The sequence below is a fragment of the Rhinopithecus roxellana genome, chromosome 15, assembly GCF_007565055.1.
Source record: "Rhinopithecus roxellana isolate Shanxi Qingling chromosome 15, ASM756505v1, whole genome shotgun sequence".
Classification (NCBI taxonomy): Eukaryota; Metazoa; Chordata; class Mammalia; order Primates; family Cercopithecidae; genus Rhinopithecus; species Rhinopithecus roxellana.
The window spans coordinates 57,454,676-57,480,059 of record NC_044563.1 but is presented as its reverse complement, the minus strand read 5'-3'; the positions used below and the strand labels follow the sequence as shown (position 1 = coordinate 57,480,059).

Below are 25,384 nucleotides of genomic sequence, written 5' to 3'. Positions count from 1 at the left end.
AGGTGCCTGAACTAAGGGGAGACACAGGCTGTAGATGGAACAGCGTCAAGGTGTTTCTCTAGAGGAAAATGAGGAAGTTTGGGGCCTGCTGCTGCCCTGCATGGTGACCTGTTCCCTCAGGGCACTCCTTGCCCATCAACCATGATGGGACCCACGATGGGAGGCTAAAGAGAGGGGCTAGAATATAGTGGGGGTTCACGTAGCTGACCCAGGGACAAACAAGAAATGAAGACAATAACTGGTATTGCCTGCCCCAGAGTCATGAGATTTAGGCCCTGGATCCCCGCCCCCTGCCCCGCACCCCATCAGTAAGGCTGTGTACTCACCACCCCGCGGAGCGACTGCACACTGTCCTCTTCAGCCGATTGCTCACTTGCCTCATCTGAAAACTCAAAGGGAAGCTGGGTCAGCCTCAGGCTTCCCAGCTTTGCTGGCTAGATAGAGCCCTGAGGCCTCCAGCTATAGGTTCCGCCCATTCCCAAGGCCTGTTGTCACATCTGCAGCCCCAGCCCACTAGCCGGCTCCTTTGCCCCAGTGGGGGCTTCTTCCACTTCCCATTACAGCCTCTCTTCATCCTGGTTGGGATGATGAAGCCCCCTGCAACTGGGTTGCTGCCTCAGTTTCCCTGTACTGACCTCCTGGTCACCATTAGGACCGAACTCCTTGAAACAGAGCATCTTGTTTGGTCCTTACTGAAACTCACCTCTCTGGGACACTGGGCCATACCCTTCAGTATCTACCATGGATGGCCCAAAGGCCCAGAGTCGCATCCCTGCAGCCTGCATAGATGCAGTTTCCTGGACAGCCACACTTGAAGTCACCAGGCCTTGGTTTACACTCCCAGGACCCCACACTACAGCCCCTTGGCCCCTCCAGCCTGAGGATGCTGCCAGTCCCTATTCCCCTGGGAAACCAGCACATAAAGCCGTTTGGAGCCCTGCAGCTTCCTAAACCCAAGTGGACCTCTCTCTCCTTAGCCCTTGCCTCACTCCACAGTCTGGTTCCCACCAGTCATTCTCGCTTCAAAGACCCAGAACATTAGAATTAGACTGTGTTAGAAATCACAGGGCACAACGGAGGCCCAGAGAAGGGAAGCAATTTGTGGAGTTAGTTGGAAGAACCAGGACTAAACTGGAGTCACCTGATCCCTAGTCCAGTGCTCCTTCCAAAACGCCAACATCTGGGGATGCATCCACTGTGGAGCACTCCCCTACCTGAGTGCCACCTCCTCCAGGAGGCTTTCCTTGACCACCCCAGCGTGCAGGGAACAGTCCAACCACTTCATTCTGCTCAAGCCTAGCCTGCCCTTCACTAGCTGATGTGTTGCCTCCCTGTTTTAGAAGAGGTTCTACCTGGTTCTGTATGGAAGACATGTTCTGATCCCTGGTGAGCCCAATACTGTGACCAGCTCTGCCGTGAGGAAGGCAGGATGAGACGTAGTCCTTACCTGTACGAGACCCCTCTCACATGCCACTTATGGTCCTCTCAGCTCATCTGATTGCAGGGACTTTGTGCCCCCATGGCAGGCACCGCAGCAGCAGCCCCCCTGCACAGGCTCCCCAACACTTCCCTCAGGCTCAGCCTCACAGTGTCCCTCCCTCAAGTCCGCAGCTCCGGTCCACATCCCCTGCCCCCACTCCTTACCCCAGCCCACTCCTGCCTCTGCTCCCAGGGCTACTTAGCACCCACCCATGCATGCACAGCAAGGAAGTCCCACGCATGGATGAGCCTTTGGGCTCAGTGGAGAGATAGTTGGTGGCTGGTGGACATATTCTTACTGCTTCCTCTACCACCCCAGACTTTTCTGAGAAGCAGAGACTACTTAGAGCAATAGGTCACTTTTGCTTGGTTAGCAAGCAAAGGCCAGCCCCTGGACATATTCCTGTATTGCTTCTCTCTCCTTACCTGCTTCACTCCGCCTTTCCCTCTTTCCTCCCCCAAGGACTGCAATAAAAATAAGTAGCACATCAGCTTCTGCCAGGCTCTGCTTTCTGGGGGGGTGCAGGCTAAGCTACAACCCTGGAGGAAAGAGCCGTCTGCTACATGCTGGGTGTCCCCTGCAGTTCCTCATGGCTCTAACAGTCTATGGCTAGGCCCATGGAGTGGAGGGGTGGGTGAGCGCTGCCAGATGGAGGGACAGACTCACCTTTGCAGGCTTGGCAGCAGGAGTCTGGCAGTGGGAGGGGTGTGGGGCAGCCTGGTTCGGGGCAGGTCGTGAGGCCGCAGTAGATCTGGCCCTCCTGACAGAGAGAGCAAACCAGCTGGGAAATGAGCTCTGACGAGGGCTAGCCTTGGGGACTAGGGACACCCGCTTCCCTGGGAGCGAATGGTCTTGAGGTCTCTCCTGTGGTGGGGAGGGGAAGCAGCAGCATCTCCTCGGCAAGGCCCAGCCAGCTCAGAGGAGGGTCCCCCATGACCTCCCAGCCCCACTTCCAGGCCCTGCAGGTAACATCCAGCCTTCAGCTTCTGACTCACTCACAGCCAGTTTGTCCCTAGGTGCCACCTGGTGAGGCGGGAATCTCCCTGTCCTACAGATGAGGAGCTGGAGCGGGGCCTGAGCCATCTCAAGTTAGAAAGACAGTTGGGGCCCAGTCCTCAAGCTTTTCCCACTGAAATCAACGTCATGGGAGGGGGACGGGTAGGTGATACCTGGGCTCATCTTGCTCTTTACTGAAAGCCCTTGGTCTCTAGCTTTGGGATCCAGCCTTGAAAGGCAAGACCGCAGGGGAAGGGGCCTTCTGGGAGTCTGGGGCCAGGTGACCTTTGGTGGTCACTTCTTTCCTCCGGGCCTGAGATCCCTCCTCTGTGAAGTGGGGTCACACCCATCTGGGGTGTAAAGACCCAGCGAGGGAATGGTTGTGAAAAGCACAAGGCACAACGTGCCTGGGGGGAAGTGCTGTTGCCTTGAGACCTTTCCCTGTTCCCTTTCCAGAGGGTCTGAGGAGTGAGTGTTCTGGTCCCTCGGGCGAGGCCAGAAGTCACGCCAGTCTCATATAATCAGGGATGAGAAGAAAGAAGGGAAGGCCCAAGTACCCAGGGAGAATGAACAGAGGAATCCCGGGAATGCTGTCACCACCCACCACCCACCACCCAGCATTTCTGTCTCCTGCTACAGCCCCTCCTCATCCAGGCCTCATCCTTTCAGGGGAGGCACAGGGAAAGGAACATTGGCTTTGGAGCCAGGTGGCCTTGGGTCTGAATTCTGGTTCTGTCACTTACTAGCTGTGTGATCTCAGGCAAGTCACTTAACTGTTCTGAACCCCAGTTTCCTCATCTGAAAAACAGAAATAGTGATATCCTTCCCCTAGGGTCATTCGGATACTGTCTATAAACCAGGCATTTCTATGAACCTGGTGACACAATAGACCACTGCAAAAGGCTCACACCCTGCAAAAGGCAATCGCTTACTAGGTTGATTTACAAGTAATCACTCCTCATTATTTGCAGGCTGTTTGCTCTGCAGCACAGAAACTTGAAGATTCAGAGACTCAGACTGATGGGACCCTGTCACTGAAAAGATGAGGAGGCAGGCCCAAAAGAAGTGACTTGTTCGAGGTCACACAGGGAACTGGGACAGTGCTGGAGCTCAAACACAGGTTTCTGATACCTCGTCTGGAGAGAACATTAATGATCATTTGGTCAGACTCCCTTACGCACTCAGAGGCCCGAGTGTGGTATTCAGGTAGTAAGGAAATCGGGAGGACAGGGGCTTCTCCTGCCAATTCATGGATGAGTTGCCAAGCCAAGGGTTAAAAATGACATGCTGAAAGTCACCTGCAAACCTATAGGAAGGCCATGCCTAGACCGCAGTTCCCTTACAAGGAGGAGGCTGAAGACTTTCTAGAGGAGGCCCTGGGTAGCTTCAGTCTCTGTCCCATGATAACACTGTGAGTCAGCCCTGCCTGCCCCGAGGTCCGCTCTAACAATAGGCAGGAGGAGTTTAAGTAGCTTCAGATAAATTTCCATTTACTACAGATAATCTGGCCCTGTCTCTGTCCCCCAGGACTGATAACTGATCATTTGCATATTCATTCTTTCATTCAACAATCATTACAGATGTCTTCTGTGCTTTAGGCCCTGGACTGACAGCAGAGGATAAAGAAATGAAACACATATGTTTCCTCCCCTCAAGGAATGCAGCATCTACTGGGGGAAACAGAAGGCTCAGGAAGGTGTGGAAGCTCACAGAATGGTCACCTGACCCAGCTAGGGACAGGACATTCCAAACCCCAGATGTTCCCTTTCCCCTGAGCCCATTCATTTTGCTTTGGCCAGGAGGGACAATCCCCCAGTCCGCAGTCCAGGCTACTGTGTTCTTTGCAGGCCCAGAGCGCTGGCCTGTGCTGAAGGGAAGGCAGGAGTTCTTACGGTGCAGCTGCAGAGGACACACTGGTTGGGCAGGCGGGAGGGGAACAGCTCATGGGCACTGAAGATCTCTCCGTGCTGGTACATGGTCCCATTGTGCTGGCAGGACTTTGGTGGGGCCCGGAGCCCAGAAGGAGTGTGAGGTTCTGCAGTTGGGGAGGGGCAGGAGGAAGATTAAAATGAGGTTTCATGTGAATCTAAAAACCTTTGCTGAAATTAACGAGGCCACTTTTCTGAAGACTTTGCATTTGACCCCAACTTGAAATTTAAACCAAGCTCTGGCCTGGGCCTTGCCAGCCATTTCCCATATCAGCTAAGAGGTCCCTCTGATACCTACATCTGACTGTGTCCTCCCTCCCATGACCCCTACCACAGCCCTCTAGCCCCCTCAGTGTCTGAGCCAGCCCCAGTGAGAGCAAGAAGGTAAAGCCAGCAGCCTCAGCTTCCGCTCAGTGGTGCCAAGTTAGTGGGGCTCCACGAGCTCCATGAGGGCTCATGGAGCACTTCTCAGTGCCAGGCACTGTTCTAGGTGCTGGGGATACAGCAGTGAGCAAAACAGTCCCTGCCCTCACAGGGTTACATTCTAGTGGCGCCAGCTGGGATGATTGTCCCTGTGCTTGTGTAAATTCCTGTCATTCACTGGCCCCCAGAGTCCCCCTCCCCATCACCTGCCCATCAGTCCATCCTTATCCTGCCAGGTGGAGGGGTAAGTCTCTGGTCCCGAGAGAACCCACTCATTCATTCAAGACCCCTTTACTAAGCACTCCTCTGTTCCAGGCACCATGCTAGGCATTGGGAATGGAGCAATGAGTAAGATGCAGCCCTTGCCATCAAAAAACTGAAACTCAAAAATTAGGGGTATGGTGGCTCACACCTGTAATCCTAGCACTTTGGGAGGCTGAGGTGAGAGGATCACTTGACTCTAGGAGTTCGAGACTGGCCTGGGCAACATGGTGAGACCCTATCTCTACAAAAAAAAAATGATTTTTAATTCTTTTTTCTTTTTTTCTTTCTTTCTTTGAGACAGGGTCTCTCTCTGTCACCAGGCTAGAGTGCAGTGGCATGATCTTGGCTCACTGTAATCTCTGCCTCCCAGGTTCAAGCGACTCTCCTGTCTCAGCCTCCCAAGTAGCTGGGACTACAGTCGCCTGCCACCCCACCCAGCTAATTTTTTTGTATTTTTAGTAGAGATGGGTTTTCACCATGTTGGCCAGGATGGTCTCAATCTCTTGACCTTGTGATCCACCCACCTCAGTCTCCCAAAGTGCTGGGATTACAGGCGCGAGCCATCGCGCCTGGCCAAAAATTTTTTTTAATTTAAAAAAAAGAAGTTTGAAATCTAATTAGGCAGAAAGACAGGCCACAAGCAATGATGCTGTAGCAGGTAAGGGCTGGGGTGGATAGAAGCACAGAAGTTGTGACAGCAGAGAAGAGGAGCCTCTAACTCAGCCGGGAAGGAGTGGCCAGGGAAGACTTCCTGAAGGGCCAATGGCAAGCAGAGTCTTGAACTGTGGAGCCAAGCAGGCAGAGGAGCAGGGGATGGAAAGAGAGAGGGAGTGAAGAGCATTTTAGCAACAAGAGGCCTGGGCCAAGCACAGGGGGAAACCCAAAGTCAGCAAGGAGAGCTGAGGCCCCTGGAGTCAGCATCAGACATGAGGACACTCCTTCACTGTGCAGGATGAAGCTGAGAGCCACTGTTCCCCTCAGGGACCCGCAGCCAGGAATCTCTATGACCCATATCAGGGCCACGAGTCAGATCCCTACTGGGCTTCCCGCTGGAAAATGAGCCCCACTCCATATCAGCTCACCAGGAAAGCCCTGATTCCAGAGCCTGGACCCGAGACCAGAATCTAAAGCTTCTTCTTCACCACTTTCTTGACGCTTCTAAACATCAATTTTCTTCTCAACCTCCCCTCCCACCTCCAAGTTGGCCTCCCCTCTGACTGCCCCTCACTGGACACTTGCTTTTGCCAGTTTCTTCCCAGACCACCTCTCCTTTCTCTGACCTCTTCTTCCTGGAATCTCATTCTCAGAGGCTTAGAATCTTAAAATCATGGAATCATAGACATTGAGCATCAGGACACATAGAGTCCCTGAATTTCAGCAGTGCGAGGAATCTCAGAGAACAGGGCCTGACTCCTTTAGTCCTTCTCAGCCCCCCAGTGGTAATTCTAGGGTCTCCCCATAGGACCTTCAAGCCCAAGATCACTCACCTTCACTTCCCAGACTGTGCCCACACCCTCCAGCTCTGGCAGGCCCGAGAGAGACAAGAGCCCAAGTGTGTCAGTCAGCAGGCCAAGCAAGGCCCTGTTTCCTGCAGCTACTTTCTGCATGTCCTCCCTCCCCTGCCATGCACACCTACTTAAGGACATGAAGTCTCTGCTACCCCAGCACTGCCTGCGGATCTGGGATATTTCCTCCCTTGAGTACCTTTGTGTGTTTACACCTCTGATGGGGAGAGACTGCCCCTCTCCTTGCAGAGTTCTCCCTCAGCTAGAGGGCTACACTGGGAGTAGGAGAAAGGTCAGTGGACGATGGGGAGGAGCATGGCTACTTACCCACACACCTGGGACAGCACTGCTGTGGCTCTGTCACAGGCTGGGGGCAGTGGACAGGCGGACAGTGGAGGCGGTAACAACTCACGTGGGCGCTCTGAAGGGGACACAAGGGTCAGCCCTGGTTCAAAGAACCATCATCTTCCACCTGTACCTGTCCTTTCCCAAAACTCCCACCCCAACTGCAGAAGTCTGTACTTGTAGTAAGCCTGTGATTGGACTGAAAACAATGAACTCAAGTGCGCCCAGTCCCTCCCCGTTCCTGCCCACCAAGGGGATCTCACTTGGCCCACACATCCATGTGCCTCCCCTACCCTGGAGGAGGTCAGACCTGTTCATGGACTTGCTTAAACACTGTGTCCCCTTCACAGAGAAAGACAAGGGAAAGCCTGGAGTTGTTTGACATTGATCTTAATGCTTTGACTGTGCTATTTTAACTCTGGGGCTTGGTCCTTTTAACTCTGGGCCTGAGCCTTGTGGTCAAGAAAGGAATGAAACATGAGGACACGTGACTGGGAGGGGGTGTGAGACGAAAAACCTAATGTAGAGAAGATGGATGGCTTTATGATCCAGCCCCTAAATCTCTGGGAGGTTTGGGTAATCCTGCACAAAGCCTTTGGAGTTGGCACCACCGAAGGAGAGGCCTGAAGTTCCTTCTCTTTTTCAAGTATAGCAAGTGAGATAACTGGGCAGGGGAATGTACGCAGAGAGAGACAAGCAGAAACCAACGGATAGTGGCCACCACCCCTCATGGGGGTCTTCCCAGCTCTCCAGGCAGTTTTTCTTTGGCCCCTCAGCCTTCCCGCACCTTGTTCTTCACTCTGTTACAAAGGTCACTCTGCTGTATTGTGATGAACCATTTACACCTGTGTTACCAATTCAACCACGAATTCCAAAGAATAGTAGGCATAGGGCCTTGCTCCAAGTTAGTGGCTGCTGGAGTCTGAATGAATACATGAGTGAGTGAATAAATGAGAGTAAGGAAAGGAGGGGTCGATGGTCCTCTCCTAGATGAATGGAGCCTGCTTTGTTCACGATTCTGAGGTTGGCAAAGTTTGTTTCTATCCCTGCTTCTCCCCCCTGGTTCCTTCCCCCTGCCCTCTCCCTGGACCTGAGTTCCCCGATAGCACTTCAGAGGCAGCCTCTTGCCCCATGGAAGGCCCTTGAATGGCCCTATGCCTTCTCGGGTCACTGCTTCCCAAGATGGCCAGAGGTAATTGCAAGGACTAGTCAGTGCTAAGGGGCATCCCAGAGTCCACAGAATTGGGCTAAGCTCTAATAGGGGCCTTCTAGAGTCCCAACACACATGGGGGATTAATAAATGTCTAGAGGATAAACTAGACGCTAGACATCTGAGGCTCCCAGATGAGAAACTAGGATGGAGTGCAAGGGACTGTGTGGCCTGAAGAGTTAGAATCGGTCTCTTGATTCTGGCCTTGGAGGAGCCAAGGATGGCGATGATTATTAGCACCACAAAGCAGGAAATAGGATGGAGACAGGTTAGTGGTGAAAGGGCAGGTAAGGCACGTCGAAAAGCCCTTTGCAGTCACAGGGAACCTCTCAGGAAGTCATAGCCTCCATTTATTGAGTGGCTATTGCGGTAGGGCCTTTACGTTATATAAAAATCATCCCACTTTATATTCTCAGCACCCCTAGAGGAAGGTACCATACTATTAGTCACACTTTTTAAATGAGAAAAGAGCCTTGAAAGGTTAAGTTGCCTAAGATCACACAGCAGGTAAAAACTGTCACCAGGGCCCATGCACTTTCCATGATGCTGAGCTGCCTCTGGTGGGTAGTAGGTGTGGACTCATTCATGCTCAATATTTGCTGCAGGTCTACTGGGTGCCAGGCCCTCTTCTGAGCACTAGGGATGTAGCAGTGAGTGGGACCAACAAGGTTTCTGCCCTCCCAGAGCTCACATCCTAGCAGTGAAAGATAAACTATTAAAGAAGTAAGCAAGGGCCAGGCACAGTGGCTCACGCCTGTAATCCCAGCACTTTGGGAGGCTGAGGCGGGGGGATCACTTAAGGTCAGGAGTTTGAGACCATCCTGGCCAACAGGGCAAAACCCTGTCTCTACTAAAAATACAAAAATTAGCCAGGCAGTAGTAGCCCGCCTGTAATCCCAGCTACTTGGGAGGCTGAGGCAGAAGTATTGCTTAAACCCAGGAGTGGAGGTTACAGTGAGCTAAGATTATGCCATGGCACTCCAGCCTGGGCAACAGAGTGAGACTCCATCTCAAAAAAAAAAAAAAAAAAAAAGAAAGAAAGAAAGGAAAAGTAAACAAGTAGGAACAAGAAGATTTCAGACGTTAAATTTATTATATATAATAAAATAGAGGACCTGGTGTGGTGGCTCTCACCTGTAATCCCAGCACTTTGGGATGCCAAGGTGGGCAGATGGCTTGAGGTCAGGTATTTGAGACCAGCCTGGACAACATGGTAAAACCGTCTCTACTAAAAATATGAAAATTAGCCTGGCGTGGTGGTGCGTGCCTATAATCCCAGCTACTCAGAAGGTTGAGGCATGAGAATCATTTGAACTTGGGAGGCAGAGTTTGTAGTGAGCCGAGATCGTGCCACTGCACTAGCCTGGGTGACAGAGTGAGACTCTGTCTCAAAATCAATCAATCAATCAATAATAAATAAATAAATATAGGAATATTATTTCATTAATAGGAGTAGACTATGTTAGAAACAGCTGTCAGGGAAGGCCTTATAAGGAGGTAACATTTGTGTTATGAACTGGGAGATCAGAAGGAACTGTTCGTGAGAAGATCTGAGGGAAGAACATTCCAAGTGGAGGAAACAAGTTGGAATGAGGCTCAAGTGTTGGAAAAACTGACAGAGGTCAGTGTGGCTGCAGCAGAGGGAGCAGGTATGAAATGAAATTGGAGAATAAGGCCGGGCGCGGTGGCTCATGCCTGTAATCCCAGCACTTTGGGAGGCCGAGACGGGCAGATCATGAGGTCAAGAGATGGTGATCATCCTGGCCAAGGTGGTGAAACTCTGTCTGTACTAAAAATACAAAAATTAGCTGGGCATGGCAGCGGGTGCTTATAGTCCCAGCTACTCGGGAGGCTGAGGCAGGAGAATCACTTGAACCCGGCAGGCAGAGGTTGCAGTGAGCCTAGATTGCTCCACTGCACTCCAGCCTGGTAGCCTGGTGACAGAGCATGACTCCATCTCAAAAAAAGAAAAGAAAAGAAATTGGAGAATAAGACAGAAGCAGAGCCCTCAGCAGGGAATTTGAATTTTACTTTAGGTCCAACGAAAAGCTACTGGAGGTTTTTTTTTTCTTTTCTCTCCTTTTTTCCCTAAATCAGAACATGACAATCAGCACACAGTCTCTGCATGCCTGTCAATGAGTTCATCATCTGTTACTGGAGGGTTTTAAGAGCGGAATGGCATGATCAGTTTCATGCTGAGAAAAGACCATTCTCACAGGGCACGGTAGCTCACTCCTATAATCCCAGCACTTTGGGAGGCTGAGTGAGGCGGGTGGATTTCTTGAGCTGAGGAGTTTGAGACCAGCCTAGGCAACCTGGTAAAATCCTGTCTCTACAAAAAATACAAAAATTAGCTGGGCATGGTGGCATGCACCTGTGGTCCTAGCTACTCAGGTGGCTGAGGTGGGAGGATTGCCTCAGCCTGGGAAGTCAAGGCTGCAGTGAGCTGAGATTGCACCACTGAACTCCAGCCTGGGTACCAGAGTGAGACCCTGTCTCAAAAAAAAAAAAAAAAAAACAAAAAAAAACAAAAAAAAACAGACCATTCTCCCTGCCACATGGAGGATGGATTTAGAGGGGGAAACAGGAAGACCCGTTAGGAGGCTTGTGTGGCAACCCAGGAAAGAGATGACAGATGATGGTGGCTTGGATTACGGGGAGCAGTGATGGTGGAGAGAAGTGGAGGGATTGAGGGTATATTTTGCAGATAACAGCACAAGTCCTCTGGGTTGAGGAAACTGTATGTGAACTCTGGGAGAGGAGAAATGAATTAACTCCAATGGCTCAAAAAACTTGGACTTTGTCAACTGGACCACATGATATGTCTGGAATTTTCTGTTATGATTTCCTTTCTGTTCTCTGGCTATATTTCATAAAGTCCTTCTTGAAAACGCTGATTGGCCTCAGATGTGCCAAGGCAAATCGAGGGGAGGCAGTCATGATGGGGGTTGTGTCCCCATTTCTACTTGGGGCCAACACAGTAGAAGCAGTGGTGAGTCAGGGGGAAAGACCCCAGGAGGAGTGGGACCCCAGTGTCAAAGTCAGGAGGGGGCTAAGCCACCCCTCCGCCACCCCACAGGATCGCCTCCAGAGCTCTTTCTGCTCCCACCCCAGAGGGTTCTGTTTTAATAAGGGAGACTCTTAGAGGCCTTCTGCATTCCTCTCTTGGCTCTGTGCAGGGAAAGAGAGGGGCTGGGAGGCTGGCTTGGGCTAGGAGCTAGCTACCCCTCCCTCCAAGCACCAACACCCAGACAAAGAAAGCTGGGGACATCCACACTGGGTTCCAGGCAGCTGAGCTAAAACCAAGCGTTTTTCAAGCCTCCTAAGCCACTTCCTCCTCTTCTGCCCTTCCAATCTCATACCTTGCTTGTGAATTCTGGACCACATGGGGGTCTCATTTATTCTACACAGTTGATTTTACAAGGCCCTGTGGAGGTGCTGGATTGTTATGGGGTACGGTGGGGTGGGAGGAGATGGAAAACAAAGACATGGTCTCTACCTCAGGTGGTTCAGCCTTTGGCAGGGAATCATGCCAGGCATGAGTGAGGGCCCAGCAAGTCCTAGTCTCAGAGGTTCAGTCTAGGAGGGGCAGTAACTATGCTGCCTGGTCAATAGTGACCAGGAGAAAGGGGCAGAGAAACTTCTGTGGGATCCCAGAAGAAGAAAATTCTTCCAGGTGGAGGTCATTTTCCCATTTGGGCAAATCCCTGAGGAATAAGTAATTGGGCTAGTGGAGGTGGGGGAACACATCCTAAGGCAGGGCCGAAGTGGCTGGAGGAAATAGTACATGAAAAGGAGGGAATGGGAGATAAGGTCAAAAAGGCTCTGTCTTGGGCTGCATGGGAGGCAGGGAGACTGGCACCACTGTGAGGTGGAAAGAAAGCTGGAATGTGAGACGGGAGACCAGGGTCCTCATCCCAACCCAGCCACTAATGTTTGTGTGACTTATCTTTGGGAGGTACACAGTAGCCATCTAATCCTATATATTGAGTACTCAGTAGTGAAATGGCTTTTCCCAAGTCCCTCAGCTGCTGCTGATAGCACAGTTCTAGAAGGCCTGGTCCTCCCTCTGGGGTGACTTCTCTGGAGGGTTCTCAGATATCCCTGACACAGGTGGCAAGGTGACCAGAGGAACCTACCTCCGAGCAGGTACAGCGCAGGCAGTACATCAGGCCTTGTGGCTCCAAGTAGGGGTGCCAGCTCTCGCCGGGGGAGTATCTCTTTCCATGGAAAAGGCAGAACATGTCTGGGCCTGGCAAACCGACCAGTGCCATGTTAGTCCCAGGAGGCTCCAGCCCAAAAACCCTGTCTCATTTCTCCTTCTTTCTAGCTCTAGAAGAGATGTCATCTGGGCCACTCAGGCAAAAGAGAATCTGCTGGACAACTGGACATGCTCTCCTAGGCAGGGGGCCAGAAGGTCTGAGTTTGAATCTCGGCTTGACCACACACTTACTGTGCAACACTGGCCATGCCACTGTCTCTGAACCTTAATGCTTATCTCACAGGGCAGTTAGGGAATCAAGCAGTGAAATGCTGTACAGATTTATATCACGGTAACATTAATTATTATGATTAGATGAATGAGGCCCAGAGAGGGTAAGTTACACCTGAGGGCCACACAGCAAGTCAGTCACCGGGCAGGGATGACAGCATCAGTCTCCTGACTCAGTCCCATGTTCCTCTGCCCTCACATTCACGCTTGTTTCCTTTTTATTTGTCCCATTCGGCTTATTTAGTACATCACCACACCCTTCCCTCCTTTCCTACCCCTCTTTCCTCTCTCATCCTGCTCCCCTGTATACACACACACACACACACACACACACACACACACACACACGTGTACACATTCTCTGGCTCCTGTAGCCCACCTTTTGAACAAAGCCCTCCTGGTGTGAAGATCACCAGGCACCTGTGTAGAGGAGGGTTGGCAGGGATGGGGCCCAAGGCCATGGTGCTGGGAGCTTTCTTGCTTTCACACCTTACTATGTCCTTATATTTTGGTGAGCCATGATGGAAAGGTTGTTAGGAAACTGACTTTCAAGTATCTTTAAAAATGGTCGTTGCTACTACTATGATTTGTGATTGGCACATCAATGGACTTTTTTGCAATCGTACATCAGTTGTCAATATCTGGATGAATGCTTCTAAGAATTACTAAAGTCATTTGTTCCGTGGGTTGGCTACCTCTCCTACAATCCTGCATTCCTGAAACCTCTGCCTCTCTCACCTCTCGTAACCTATTGATCCACTCCTGCTCCCACATCCTACCCACTTATCCCCAGCCCTGGGTCACACCTCCCAGCCCAGCACTGCAGCCTCGTGCCCTGCCCCTCTGCCTCCCGCCCTATCCTCGCCAACCCTCCTCTACACAGGTACCTGGTGATCTTCACGCCAGCAGGGAAAAACATTCCATTGCCTGAGCTCTTTTCAGGAGGAACTGGGAGGCCCAGCACAAGCTAAGTGCCAGTAAAGGTTTGTTGAATTAAATGAGATTGAAATATGGAGAAGGGAACCAACATTTATTGACTATCTTCTCTTTGCCGAACTCCTTACAGAAGTTAGTTATCTCATTAACATTGTTGTTTTGACCATTAAATTAGATAACGCTTGTAAAGTGCTTACTCAGTCCAGTTTCTGACCCTTAGTTGAATGCTATTATTATGATAATTGTGGTAACAGTCACAAAGCCATTGCAAAATGGACATTGTCATCTTCTGGAATAGATGACAGTATCCATCTTGCAGTGGCTTTGTGACTGTTACCACAATTATGAGAAGGCTCACAGAGACTATGCCACTTGCCTCAAGTCCTCCGCTAGGATTTCATCCCAGGACTCCTGCCTCCAAAGCAGAGCTCCTTTCTCTTCACCTCATCTCCTATGGCTTTTTACCCAATTCCAGGGCCTAAAGGCTCAACTGCCTTCTCTCTCTGCCCCACCGGCCACCATCCCCAACTCCCTAGCTTATTCTTTTAGTCCCCTGTTGGTCTAAAATGGAGAAGTTGCCTCTCATGCCTCCTGCTTCTCATTTTCCAGAGTCAAGCATCTTGGGAACATGGGTTCTCACACTTCCTAAATCACATTCTCTTAGACTTTGAAACGGAATTGCAGAGCATTGAAAGCAGTAATGAGTTCCGTGGGGTGAGCGGAGAGCTCACATTCAGTGCAGGAATTCCCTCTCAGCACGGGGGCTGGGCTGGCGTGCAGCCCCTGCCTGACACACGCCTTCAGGGAACAGGAGCTCATGGGCCATTCCTAACCATTAGAAGGTTTTCTTTGTAAGGAGCTGGAGTTGGCCTCTCTCTGGTCCCTTGCATTGCTCCTACTCTGCCCTCTTGGGCCTCCTAGAACAAAGATTTGAGACTGCTGTCACGATGCCTTCAGTCTGTGCTTTGAGGGTCACTGAGAGTAGGAACACATGACTTAGTTCCCTCGCCATTCCCTTCCCAGCTCCCCAAAGTGGAGCTCACATTCCCAGCAAGCCAGCAAGGCCCGGCTGGCCCGTATCAAATGAGCTGTGTTTATCTCTCAGCCTCCACTGGCAGAGAGGGTGGGACACGGGCCCAGCTGGGGTGCTGGTCAGAGCCAGCCCAACTCTCCAAGGAGTGAATAATGTCTTTCTTCCTCAGTCCCCTCCTCCCACCAGGGAGGGGGCGATTGCAACACTGCCACCACCTTAGGTCTCAGCCTGTTGCTGAAGAAACCCTGTCTTACCTTCCTTGGGGCGGCCCTGGAGCCCATGCCTCTGTGCCAGTTGGCACCCCCTTCACCTCACTGCCTGCTCAGAGCATGAAGACAGAAAGAGTGTCTCAGCCAATGCCCAGGCAGGAGGCCCCTTCTCCCCACCAACAGACCTGGCAGAGGCTGAGAATGTGGGGGGGCTGGCAGGAGGCCTCCAGTGGCCACAATCCCCACCCCACCATACCCTAGAAGGTGACAGGCACAAGGAAGGGTGGCATGGCCTGGAGCTCTCTCAAGTGAGATGAGTGCCCACGGCCATGCCAAAACCAAGCAGAAGGAAGAACTGCCAGGCGGCGACAGGCCGCCTCAGTTTCTGCAGTGCTGGCACTAGCCCCAACCCTTGAACATGGCCGGTGGAAACAGTTTTAGTTCTTTAAGCCACAGCTTCACTATGTGACATTCAGAGACTCATCCTCCTTTCTCTGAGCCTCAGTTTCCCATCTGCAAAATAAGAGAAGGGGGTAAGCTATGATCTTCAAAGATTTTCTGCATAGTTTATGAATCCATGCTTTCAACATTTGAAGACTCCAAAATTCTAGGATTCTAAGATTCAGGATTTTGAGAATTCCATGTTTCTAAGAACCTATATTTCCTTAGAATACAAAGCTTCTAGAATTGTCCAGTGTTGTGGTTCTAAGATTTGATCATTGCAAGATTCTATGATTCTTGGATGTGCTGATGGTCTCATACATCCTAGGCTCTCAGAACCTCTAAAGTCGGTTAGGATGAAGTTCAGGGAAACAGTAGGACCAGTCCTGAGTGACACAAGAGTGTCACCTGAGTGTGAAGGAGGTAAAGTTTGTCTCACATCTCACTCCCTTCCCATACACTTCCTTTGGCCCTCTGTGGCATTCCCACCCCTACCTGGCCTTGGATCTGCCCTGATTCTTCTCCCTCCCCACCACCACGTCTCATCCCACCTGTGCCCATGCATCCCTCCCCATCTCAGAGACCAAGCATGCCTTTTCTCAGGGACCTTTTGGAGTCAGATCGGCTGGGGTTCAAATTGTGGATTTGGCTTTTATTTGCAGCCTGAATTTAGACAAGTTACCTAACCATTCCGGGCCTCTGTTTCCACATCTATTAAATGGAACTAGTAACAATCTTATCTCTCAGAATTACTGTAGAATTAAGTTAGATAATACATGTAATACACCTAGTGCCTGACATATATTATGTGCTCAACTAAATAGGTTTAAAAAAAACCAGATCTGGGCACTGACCCCAGACTTCCTTAATCCCTTAATAGCTTGTTTCCTGTGGTGTTTCTTTGACTCCCAGAACTCTCTGTGGTCATCCCCAGGCACCTGTTAGGGGACGAACATCATAGCACACACTAAGGCCAAATCTCCCTGGTCTCATTTACAACTGCACCAACCCTGATTCTGGTGGCCTCCTGCATTCTTCTAGCCCTACTCACAAGCCAGATCAGTCTGCCTCAACTCGCCTCATGCCCACAGACCTTGGGCGGGGATACAGAGACGAAAGTGGCTCAGAAGTTGGAGGAGAGAATGGGAAGGCAGACGTGAGAGGCAAGAGACCAGTCTGGAAAGAGAAGCAGAGGCTTACGGAGGGCTTCGAGAGCCCAGGAGACAAAGGAAAGCCATGGAAAAGCTTTAAACTGGGGAGTCCCATGATCAGATTTGCATTTTAGAATCATCACTGTGCTCACAGGAATGGAGAACTGATTGGAGGGCAAGACTGGAGGTAGAGAGACCACGGAGGGGCTATTGCAGTCATCCTGTTCTGAGATCATGCTGGACCTGTACCAAGATGGAAGTTGTGCTGATGGGCAAAAGTACAGATTTGAGAAACACTTAGGAGGTACAATGGGCAGGCTTTGGGACAGACTGGATAGGATATGGGTAGAGAGGGCAAAGGAGCCACCAAGGACAGGATTGAGGTTTCGGGACTGAACGCATATGTGAGTGTGGGGCACTTGGCATAACAGGCAGTAAACATTATTATCATTAGTAATACAGTAGTCCCCCCTTATCCTTGGTGATACATTCCAAGACCCCCAGTGGATGCCTGAAACCACAGTTTGTACTGAACCCTAGATAGACCATGCATAGATTTCTTTTGCCTTCTTTACAATTTCACAGATAGAAGATTCACCCTTACTGTAGATCTTAGCAAACTCACTATACCATTTTTTTCCTTTCCTTATGAATTTTCTACCTTTTTACTTAAAGAAAGCACTTTATGGCTTCTCTTTGGCATATCCAAATTGCTGGCATTGCTACTCGTGCTTTGGCGCCATTATGAAGTAAAATAAGGATTCCTTGAACACAAGCCCTGCAATACTTCAACAGTTGATCTGATCACTGAGACAGCTACTAAGTGATTAACAGGTGGGGAGCATCTACAGTGTGGACACGCTGGAAAAGGGACGATTTACGTTCTGGATGGGACACAGAGCGATGGCAACAGAATTCACTATGCCACTCAGAATGATGTGCAACTTAAAACGCACGAATTCTTCATTTCTGGAATTTCCAATTTATTATTTTGGACCAAGGTTAATCATAGGTAACTGAGACCTCAGAAATTGAAACCATGAATACAGGGGGACTGCTACAGTAATATTACTTCCCATTATCATTTATTTATTGAACTTTTTGTATGTCAAATATTATACACATCCATGGGCCTGGTACATGACTTAAATAAAACAAAGTCACCTCCTGAAGGAGCTCACAGCCTAGTGAAGAAGACATATAGATACAATACATTCAGTCTGACAAATGCTATGATGGTGTGAGCATAGGGTCTTCAGGAGAGGCTTTTCTAGGAACATGCCTGAGTTGGATCTTGGAGAAATTAACAAGATGCAGGAGGGGAAGGACTTCTTAGGCATTGGGTACTAGATGCAAAGGCACAGAGGTGGGAGTGGATGTGGTTCATGAAGGACATGGAGGCTTCTCTTTGGCATATACAAAGTGCTAGACACTAGCTCCCTTTCCCACAGGAAGTGTCCACTTGGATAGGCCACAGCTAAAGCTCTTTACCTGTCTCAACAGATTTAAAGTGACTGGACTTAGCTGATCTAATCTGAATTCTGGACAGCAATGTTTACCAGACAGATTCTAAATGTCACTGTGTCATCCCAAGCCTATCATGAGCTGGCTCCTGCCTGCTTTTCCAGCAAAACTTTTTGTGGTGGCCCTGTTTTCAGCCTCATCTCCTCTTGCTAAATTCCTCACTCTTCCACCAGCCCCCAGGCCTCCTCCTACTGTGCCTTCAAACATGCTGTTTCCTCCACCTGGAATGGGATTCTCCATCTCCAGTGTTTGACCACTCCTTCCCATTCTTCAAAAGCCAGCTTAGATGCTACCCTTTTTGTGAAGCAGCCCCAAACTTCCAGCCACTGGCCTTTCCTGCAGAACTGAGTTCAGCCCTCATTACAATGCTCATCATAAATGGATTAGAGGCACTTCTTAAGTAAGCTTTGCTTCCTAACTAAACTGTGACCTTCTTGGGAGCCAGGACCAGATCTCATTAAGTTTTGTGCTCAATGCAGAGCCTACATAGATAGAGTTGGTGCCTGATGAACGAAATCAATGATGAAAGAACAGAGTTAACAAAGAGGGAGAGATTCTGGAAGAGGAGCCAATTGATGGTCCTTAATCCTGGAAGCCTCTTTCATTCTTTTTTTTTTTTTTTGCTCTGTCACCAGGCTGGAGTACAGTGGCACAATCTCGGCTCACTGCAATCTCCGCCTCCCAGGTTCAAGCTATTCTCCTGCCTCAGCCTCCCAAGTAGCTGAGACTACAGGTGCGAGCCACCACGCCCAGCTAATATTTGTATTTTTAGTAGAGACAGAGTTTCACCATGTTGGCCAGGATGATCTCAATCTCTTGACTTCGTGATCCACCCACCACAGCCTCTCAAAGAGCTGGGATTACAGGCTTGAGCCACCGCGCCTGGCCCTGGAAGCCTCTTTCTTTAACGAAAGGAGTAGTTCATTATATGGGAAGAGGGCCAATTCTCTTTCAGCACTTTTACCTTGCCACCTAACAGAAATTAGCTTCTGACAACCCCCACTTTCCAGCCCCCTGCCATCTGAATGCTCAAACCACTGGCCAAACCAAATGACAACATGTACAAAAAGGTCAGGAGCCCAGAGCAGTTAAGGGGATGAGTGATTCCATGATCTTCACACATAAGTCAAAATTTCCAAACTGTCTCCATCCAAGTTCCAAGTTCATCCCACAGTCTGGCTTGAAACTCTCATGCTGTGATAAAAGGTCTTTTATGGGGTCAGTTAGGAGGGGTTAGTGCGGTTGAGAATTCTTCCCCAATAGGAAGCAGAAAAGACAACTAGAAAGAAGCTTCTGGGCTGAAGAGGAGGCTGGACAAGACCATGGAAAGGAGATCAGGAGGGGCTGGGGTGAGAGGAGAGAGGTCTGGAATTGTGGCTGGCCTGTCCCCAGCCTGCAAGAACTCAGGAAACCTGAGTGAGCCAGCCTGCCCAGGAATGTAGAACGTTTACATCTCTTCCCTCACACCCACACAGCCATACTTTCTCTATTTATTTATAATCCCCTCTTCACACAAACAAGCTTGCTCCCCTCTGAGACATAAGTCCTGCTCTGGGCTCTGGCACCCGATGGGAGAGGCCTCTTAAGGAAACCAGAAGAAAAGCCTCAGCTCCTCCGGGGCTGAGCTGTGCAACCTGGGGAAAGGAACTGCATTTCTCTGAACCTGACTGTTTCCTCTGGCACATGACAGACATACAGGAGCATAGAAGGGCCTCTAGGGAGAGAACTGTCAAACCAGGAAAGGCAGCTCTGTTACCTCTTAAAGGGCAGGAAGCAGGGTGGGGACTGTTCACATTCTCTTTTGCCTTGGACATATATGCTTAGATTCATAGAATCGTAGAAAGCTACTCAGAGACATCTAGTCCCCGGTTTCCTTTCTGGGAAATTGAGTCCCAGAGAGAGATCGGGCCTTGCGTAAGCTTGATTCACTCCAGCACAAACTTCAATGCCAGTTGTCAGATGTGGAGAGAATGCTTACAGAGACACCCATTCCCTACTAGGCAGGACTAGAAGAAATGGCTTTAACTTGTAAACAGAAGGCTTCTGACGAGATACAAAAAAGAACTCCTGAGTACAAGAATGAAGATGGGGTCCTGGACAGAGATAGGGGGACGCCTGAAATGATCTCTGTACTATACCTTCCAGGGGTACCACTGTCACGCCAGTCCTTTTCTTTGAGAATATGAAGGATTCAAGGTCCCTCTCCCAGAGCCGGGCGCCATGGTTGGCGGCCGGGGGAACTTGAGAGGCCAGTCCTGGAACAGGTGCAACAGCTGGAGCAACTGCGCAGCTGTTGCCGGGCTCAGGCTCAGCAGCCTGCACGCCAGTGAGTGAGGCAGAGACCTCTGCTGGTGGGAGAGGAGAGGTGCAGAACGGCCCAGTCAGATCCAGAGAGGTCAGCCTGGAGCCGGACTTCAGGCCTTCACTTAGGTGCTCCCCACTGCCTCACGCAGACCTGCATAGGTAGATGGGGATGCAACTAAGCTGAACAGAAAAGCAGAGTCCCCTCTGGTAGGTCTCCCACTACCTCCACTGCCACAGGCCATCCAGGCACTTTTTTCTGGTGTCTGAGGGTCTGCCTGTCCACTCCTCCCTGGCAGGGCAGGAGTACTACCCTCCCACAGCCCTATTCCAAAGGCCAGAGTGGACTTGGAATCAAGGCAACCATATCTTAGGGTTTTGGAGACTTAGAATCACGAGGTGTTAAAACTAGAATTGTCCTCAATAATCATTCACTAGAGTCCAACCATCTTACTTTACAGGGGGGAAAACTGAGAGGCAGAGAAAGGCAACCTGTCCAGGGTCACAGTTGGAATTGATGGCACAGCCAGGGCTGGATCCCTGACTTTCTGATTCCAGGTTTGCCCTCTGCATCACATCCTACCAGGGGAGCTCCCTTCCTGTCCCATGCCTGCATCTAGTCTAGGGCCTGGAATCCATCACCTGGGAATGAAAGCTTGGATTACCATAATACACAAAACCCTTGAAGAAAAAAGATGGTTTTTTTTTTTTTTTCTGAGCAGGGTCTCACCGTGACACCCAGGTTGGAGTATAGTGGTGCAATCACAGCTCACTACAGCCCCGATCTTCTGGGCTCAAGCAATCCTTCCACCTCAGTCTCCCAAATAGCTGGGACCACAGATATGTGCCACCATGCCAGGATAGTTGCTTTATATTTTCTAGAGATAGGGTCTTGATATGTTTCTCAGGCTGGTCTCAAACTCCTGGGCTCAAGTAATCCATCCACCTCGGCCTTAAGTGCTGAGATTATAGGTGTGAGCCACTGCGCCCAGCCCCATGTTTTTACTTGGTAACTGACTCTCTACTGAAAGCAGGATTGGATGGAGGGAGGGAAGAGAAAGTAGAACATACTAGACACCTACAAGGGACAACTAGGGAAGTGAAACAAAGAGAGGAGCTGAGAGGAGTAAGGCAGAAAGCACTGCAGAGGGAGGTAAGAAGATAGTAGACCTCTGGTGGACACTCATCCACAAAGGACTGATTGTCTAGAGTGACCAGCATCACCCATGTCTGTGGCTCAGCCTGGGGCTGGGACCAGTACCAGTCAGTAACCAGGTCAGGGACCCAGCCTGGGTAAGGGGTCTTGTATAGGGGTGGAATTGGTATTCAACCTGTGGCCAAGGTTGGAGGACTAGGGCTTGGCTTGTGGCTGGAATTGAAACAGTCTGTATTGGGATTAGGGCTCAATCTATGGCTGGAAATAGAACCAAAGAGAGAATAATTTTTGTTTGAATAGCCTGAGGAGCAAATTGTTACCTGTGTTCACAGGCCCTTGGCATTCTTCAGGGCTCCGGCACCTCAGGAGCCTGATACCACACAGACTTGAAAATTTCCATCTGTTAGCATGGTTTCTGAAAGCACCTAAGACATCACCAGATTTCTGACCCACAACAGGCTTGAGATCTCACTGAAGCTAAGATGAGGACCTTTGTAAGAGACCTTCAAATAGCATCTTGGCAAATGACTATAGGATCCTTTCTAGATTCATAGGTTGTCAGCACTAAACAAAATGAGGCTCAGATAAAGAAGTGGTATGTCCCAACTCACACAGCCAATAAGTGACAAATCAGGGTCCAGGATCCAGGTCTGTTCTGTTTTTTTTTTTTTTTTTTTTTTTTTTGTTGTTGTTGTTTTTTAAGAGATGAGGTCTCACTGTGTTCCCCACGCTGGCCTTGAACTCCTGAGCTCAAGGATTCCTCTCCCTCTCAGTCTGCCAAGTAGCTGGTGACTGGAACTACAGGTGTATACCACTGTTCCTGGATTTTGTTCTTTTCTTTAATAAATTTGCTGTATGACCTTGGGCAAGTCATTCTTCCTTTCTGGGCTTCAATTTAACTCTAAGTATAGGTACATCGATGGGTAGAAGCAGATGGTTTTTGATAGTTTCACCAGTTCTAACATCCAGTAATCTTAACATTCCCTAATGAGTGCCAGTCCACCTCATCCTAATGAGTTGGCTCCAAGTCTTTTTCTCACATGTCTGGAGCTCTGTATTTACAAAGCTGTAGGGAGAGAGATGGAATACTGGCAGGACCTGCTGAGAGGTACAGAGCTGAAGGCCAGGGAGGCACAGAGGAGGGAGATCAGACTGGATCAAGTCACCACGGAGAGTTTGCTTGAAGAGGTATGACCTAAGCAAGGCCATGAAAGGCTGACAAGATATAGGAAGCAAAGAAGTGGGGTGTGGGTAGGATAAGAGTCTCGTTCTAGGACATCTTTCTAAGATGCATCAAGGGCAATGATATCTGGAGAAAAAATTGCATGGACTAAGAACAAGGTGTGAAGTGGATGGGAGGCAGGCATGGAGGGTATCCTGTGCAAAGTCTCTTTTAAGAAATAGAAGGCAGGTGTTAGGAGGAAACATTCAGGGTTCAAGGAAGAGATATTTATTGAGTACACAGCATTGTGCTGGGCACTTTATTACCTCCTTTAATCCTCCCAAGAACCTTTCAAGTTCTGGATTAGTATCTCTCTTAGACAGATGAGGAAATTGAGGCTCAGAGAAGTTATGACTTACCAAAAGTCACACAGCTATAAGGGGCACAGCCAGGACTTGAATCCAACACTGAGCTAATTCCTTACTTGTTCTATGTAAAGGAAAGACTTCTATGAGTCTCATGCTGCTGGCAGGCCAGAGACACTCAGCCTGCTCTCATGAGTAGAAACAAGACTGTAACAAAGCCCACCACTACCAGCTCCAGAATGTCACATGCAAAAGAAAAGCATAGATGGAGGAGCTGAGCTGGGGAGAGGAAAGAGCACCAGACTAGGAGTTGGGAACGCGGGTTCTTAATCGCAGGCTGTGCCATGTATGACCTGAAGAAACCAACTGCCCCTCGTTGGCCTCAGATTCCCTATGGGTATTTCAGGGTTTGAATGAAGCTCCTTTCTTCTGATTAAGAGAATGTGGTTTGGTTTCCCATCCTCACAGTATTCTAAGAGATTGGCAGGGCATGGGGAGGGGGCCCACCAGCCTATTGTGGGGGCAGTGAGGAAACTGAGGCTCAGATTGATGATGTAAACTGTTTGATGTTACACTGTATCTACGTGGAAAAGCATAATTGGGAACTGATTTTTTTTTGGAAGCTATCAAGCACCAGTCTTGTGCTAGCCGCTTTACCTGTTTTCTCTAATTTAATCCTATCAACTCTCCTAGGATTTTTACTTCCGCTTTATAGATTAGGAAACCCAGGATCAGAGAGGTGCTCTCCATGACGGCCTCTCAGCAGCTGTCATTCAGCGGGGCTGGGATGGTGAAGACACTGGTCTATCTCACTGTGCCCTGCCTCCTCCCAGAGTCTCACGCTGCAGATTCAGGGTTCCTTCTAGACACTGTGAGGCGGGGAATAAAGCATGGGATCTGGAACTAGAGTTCTGGCTTTGGATGGCTTACTAGCTCTGTAAGTTTTAGCAAGTTCCTCCTCCTTACTCAGCCTAAGTTTTCTCACCTGTAAAGTGCGAATGATAATACCCACCTCACTGGAGAGTTGCAAGGATCAAAAGAGAGAAAGGAATGGGAAGGTTATCCTAATTACCGCTCATTTCTGTCGAATGACTCTTTCCAAAGGCAAAAGGCCTTTTCTTCTCCATCACACTCCTTACCTTTAGCCAGACATGCCCGACTCCCTCCTAGGAACAGTAAGTCCTCCCCCAACCCAAAGCACAGTGCCCTGCCCTCTCCCCCGCTGCCCTCGGTGCCCCTCCTCAGGTCCCTGGCAGCAGCCCTCTCTCGGTTCTGAGTCGTGCGGAGTTCCTCCGGTCCCCGGCCCATACTGGTCCTCACGGAGTCTCCACCCCTCCGGCACAGGTGCTGCCTAGACGGCTGTCAGAAGAGCTCGGGGTCTGGGTCCTGGCGCTGTCCCGCACATTCCAGGGGCTGCATCCCTCCTCTGCCCACCCAGTCTCCCGGTGTACTTACGGGCGCGAGCGTGGGAGTCCAGAGGAAACCAGAGCAGCGCGAGTCCCAGCAAGGAGGAGAGGACCCTCACCTCGGGAACCATCCTTCCTTTCCCCAGGGTCAGGCCGCTGGTCCGGGAGCGGAGTCGGGAGGAAGGGAGACGAAAAGGACACTGAGGCACAGGGGCCACAGATCAACCCACAGATCTCGGGAGGGCTGCTGCTAGAGCGGGGTCGGAGAAGGGTCAGGAAGCAGCGGTGGGCAGGAAAGGAGGGCAGAAAGAGAGGACTAAGGTGGGAAGAAGAGAAAGGTGGAAAGAGAACGCGGGGAAAGGAGGGAGAGATGGAGAGACGGAGGAAGGTCCAGCAGGAGGGAGAAGCGATCAAAGAAAGGGGGAAGGTGAGAAGGAGAGGAGGAGAAAGCAGGGAGAGGACCGGCGTCTGCTGAGCGCGCAGCGCCGGGCGAGGCGCGCGGGACCAGCGGGTGTTCCGGGCGCGCGGGCTAGAGGCGGCCGGCGCCCCCTGCTCAGTGGGCTCGGGGTCGGGCCGCCTGGTCCTGGGGCCCGGCGGGGCGGCGGTCCAGGCGGCGGCGGCGGCGGCGGCGGCGGCGGCGGCGGCGGCGAGGCGGCCGCGGAGGGAGGCTGAGCGCGGGCCGGCTGTGCTCGCCAAGGGCTCCAGGCGCCGCGCTCGGGCGCATTTGTACTTTGCCGCGGGAAGCAGGCAGCCCGGCCTGGCGCTGGCCTAGCGCTGGCGCCTCCTCTGGGACACCGCGGGCTCGGTGGATTGGCCACCCGAGAAACAGGCCCACTTTTTCCCCTCCTCTCTCGTGCGGGTCTCCCGGACAGAAGCTCCAGGCGCGGCGCCGAGTGGAGGCGAGGGGGCTGCGGAGGGGGAAGGGGCCACCCGGGCCACAGGGTTTAACCCCTGACTCTCCGCGACGCCCAGAATGCAGGAGGGCAGAGTCAAGGGAGACCTCAGGTGGAACTTTCAGGTGGGGAATGCTGAGCTGTCGGGGCTGCGGGTACCGGGA

At 50.8% G+C, this 25,384-nt stretch overlaps 1 protein-coding gene and 1 non-coding gene across 4 annotated transcripts in view; both read right to left on the bottom strand.

The window, feature by feature from the left end:
* The window catches only part of CHRDL2 (chordin like 2), a 34,696-nt gene extending 9,672 nt beyond the window's left edge, over nucleotides 1-25,024 (bottom strand). For 2 of the 3 annotated variants that reach the window (XM_010366816.2, XM_010366818.2), the window contains exons 1-6: nucleotides 24,377-25,024; nucleotides 12,291-12,403; nucleotides 6,924-7,017; nucleotides 4,369-4,511; nucleotides 2,147-2,240; nucleotides 327-382 (exon numbers count right to left, since the gene is read on the bottom strand). In XM_010366816.2, coding sequence (XP_010365118.1) covers nucleotides 327-382; nucleotides 2,147-2,240; nucleotides 4,369-4,511; nucleotides 6,924-7,017; nucleotides 12,291-12,403; nucleotides 24,377-24,458 — 582 coding nt within the window. In that variant the 5' untranslated portion in view covers nucleotides 24,459-25,024. Of the gene's footprint in view, nucleotides 1-326; nucleotides 383-2,146; nucleotides 2,241-4,368; nucleotides 4,512-6,923; nucleotides 7,018-12,290; nucleotides 12,404-24,376 lie in introns of those variants that run through there. The other variant, XM_030918258.1, reaches the window with a different exon arrangement.
* Nucleotides 10,242-10,304, bottom strand: LOC115893754. Its single transcript, XR_004053809.1, has one exon. It is a non-coding gene; the product is annotated as a small nucleolar RNA SNORD43 (small nucleolar RNA).
* Nucleotides 25,025-25,384: the final 360 nt, after the last annotated feature.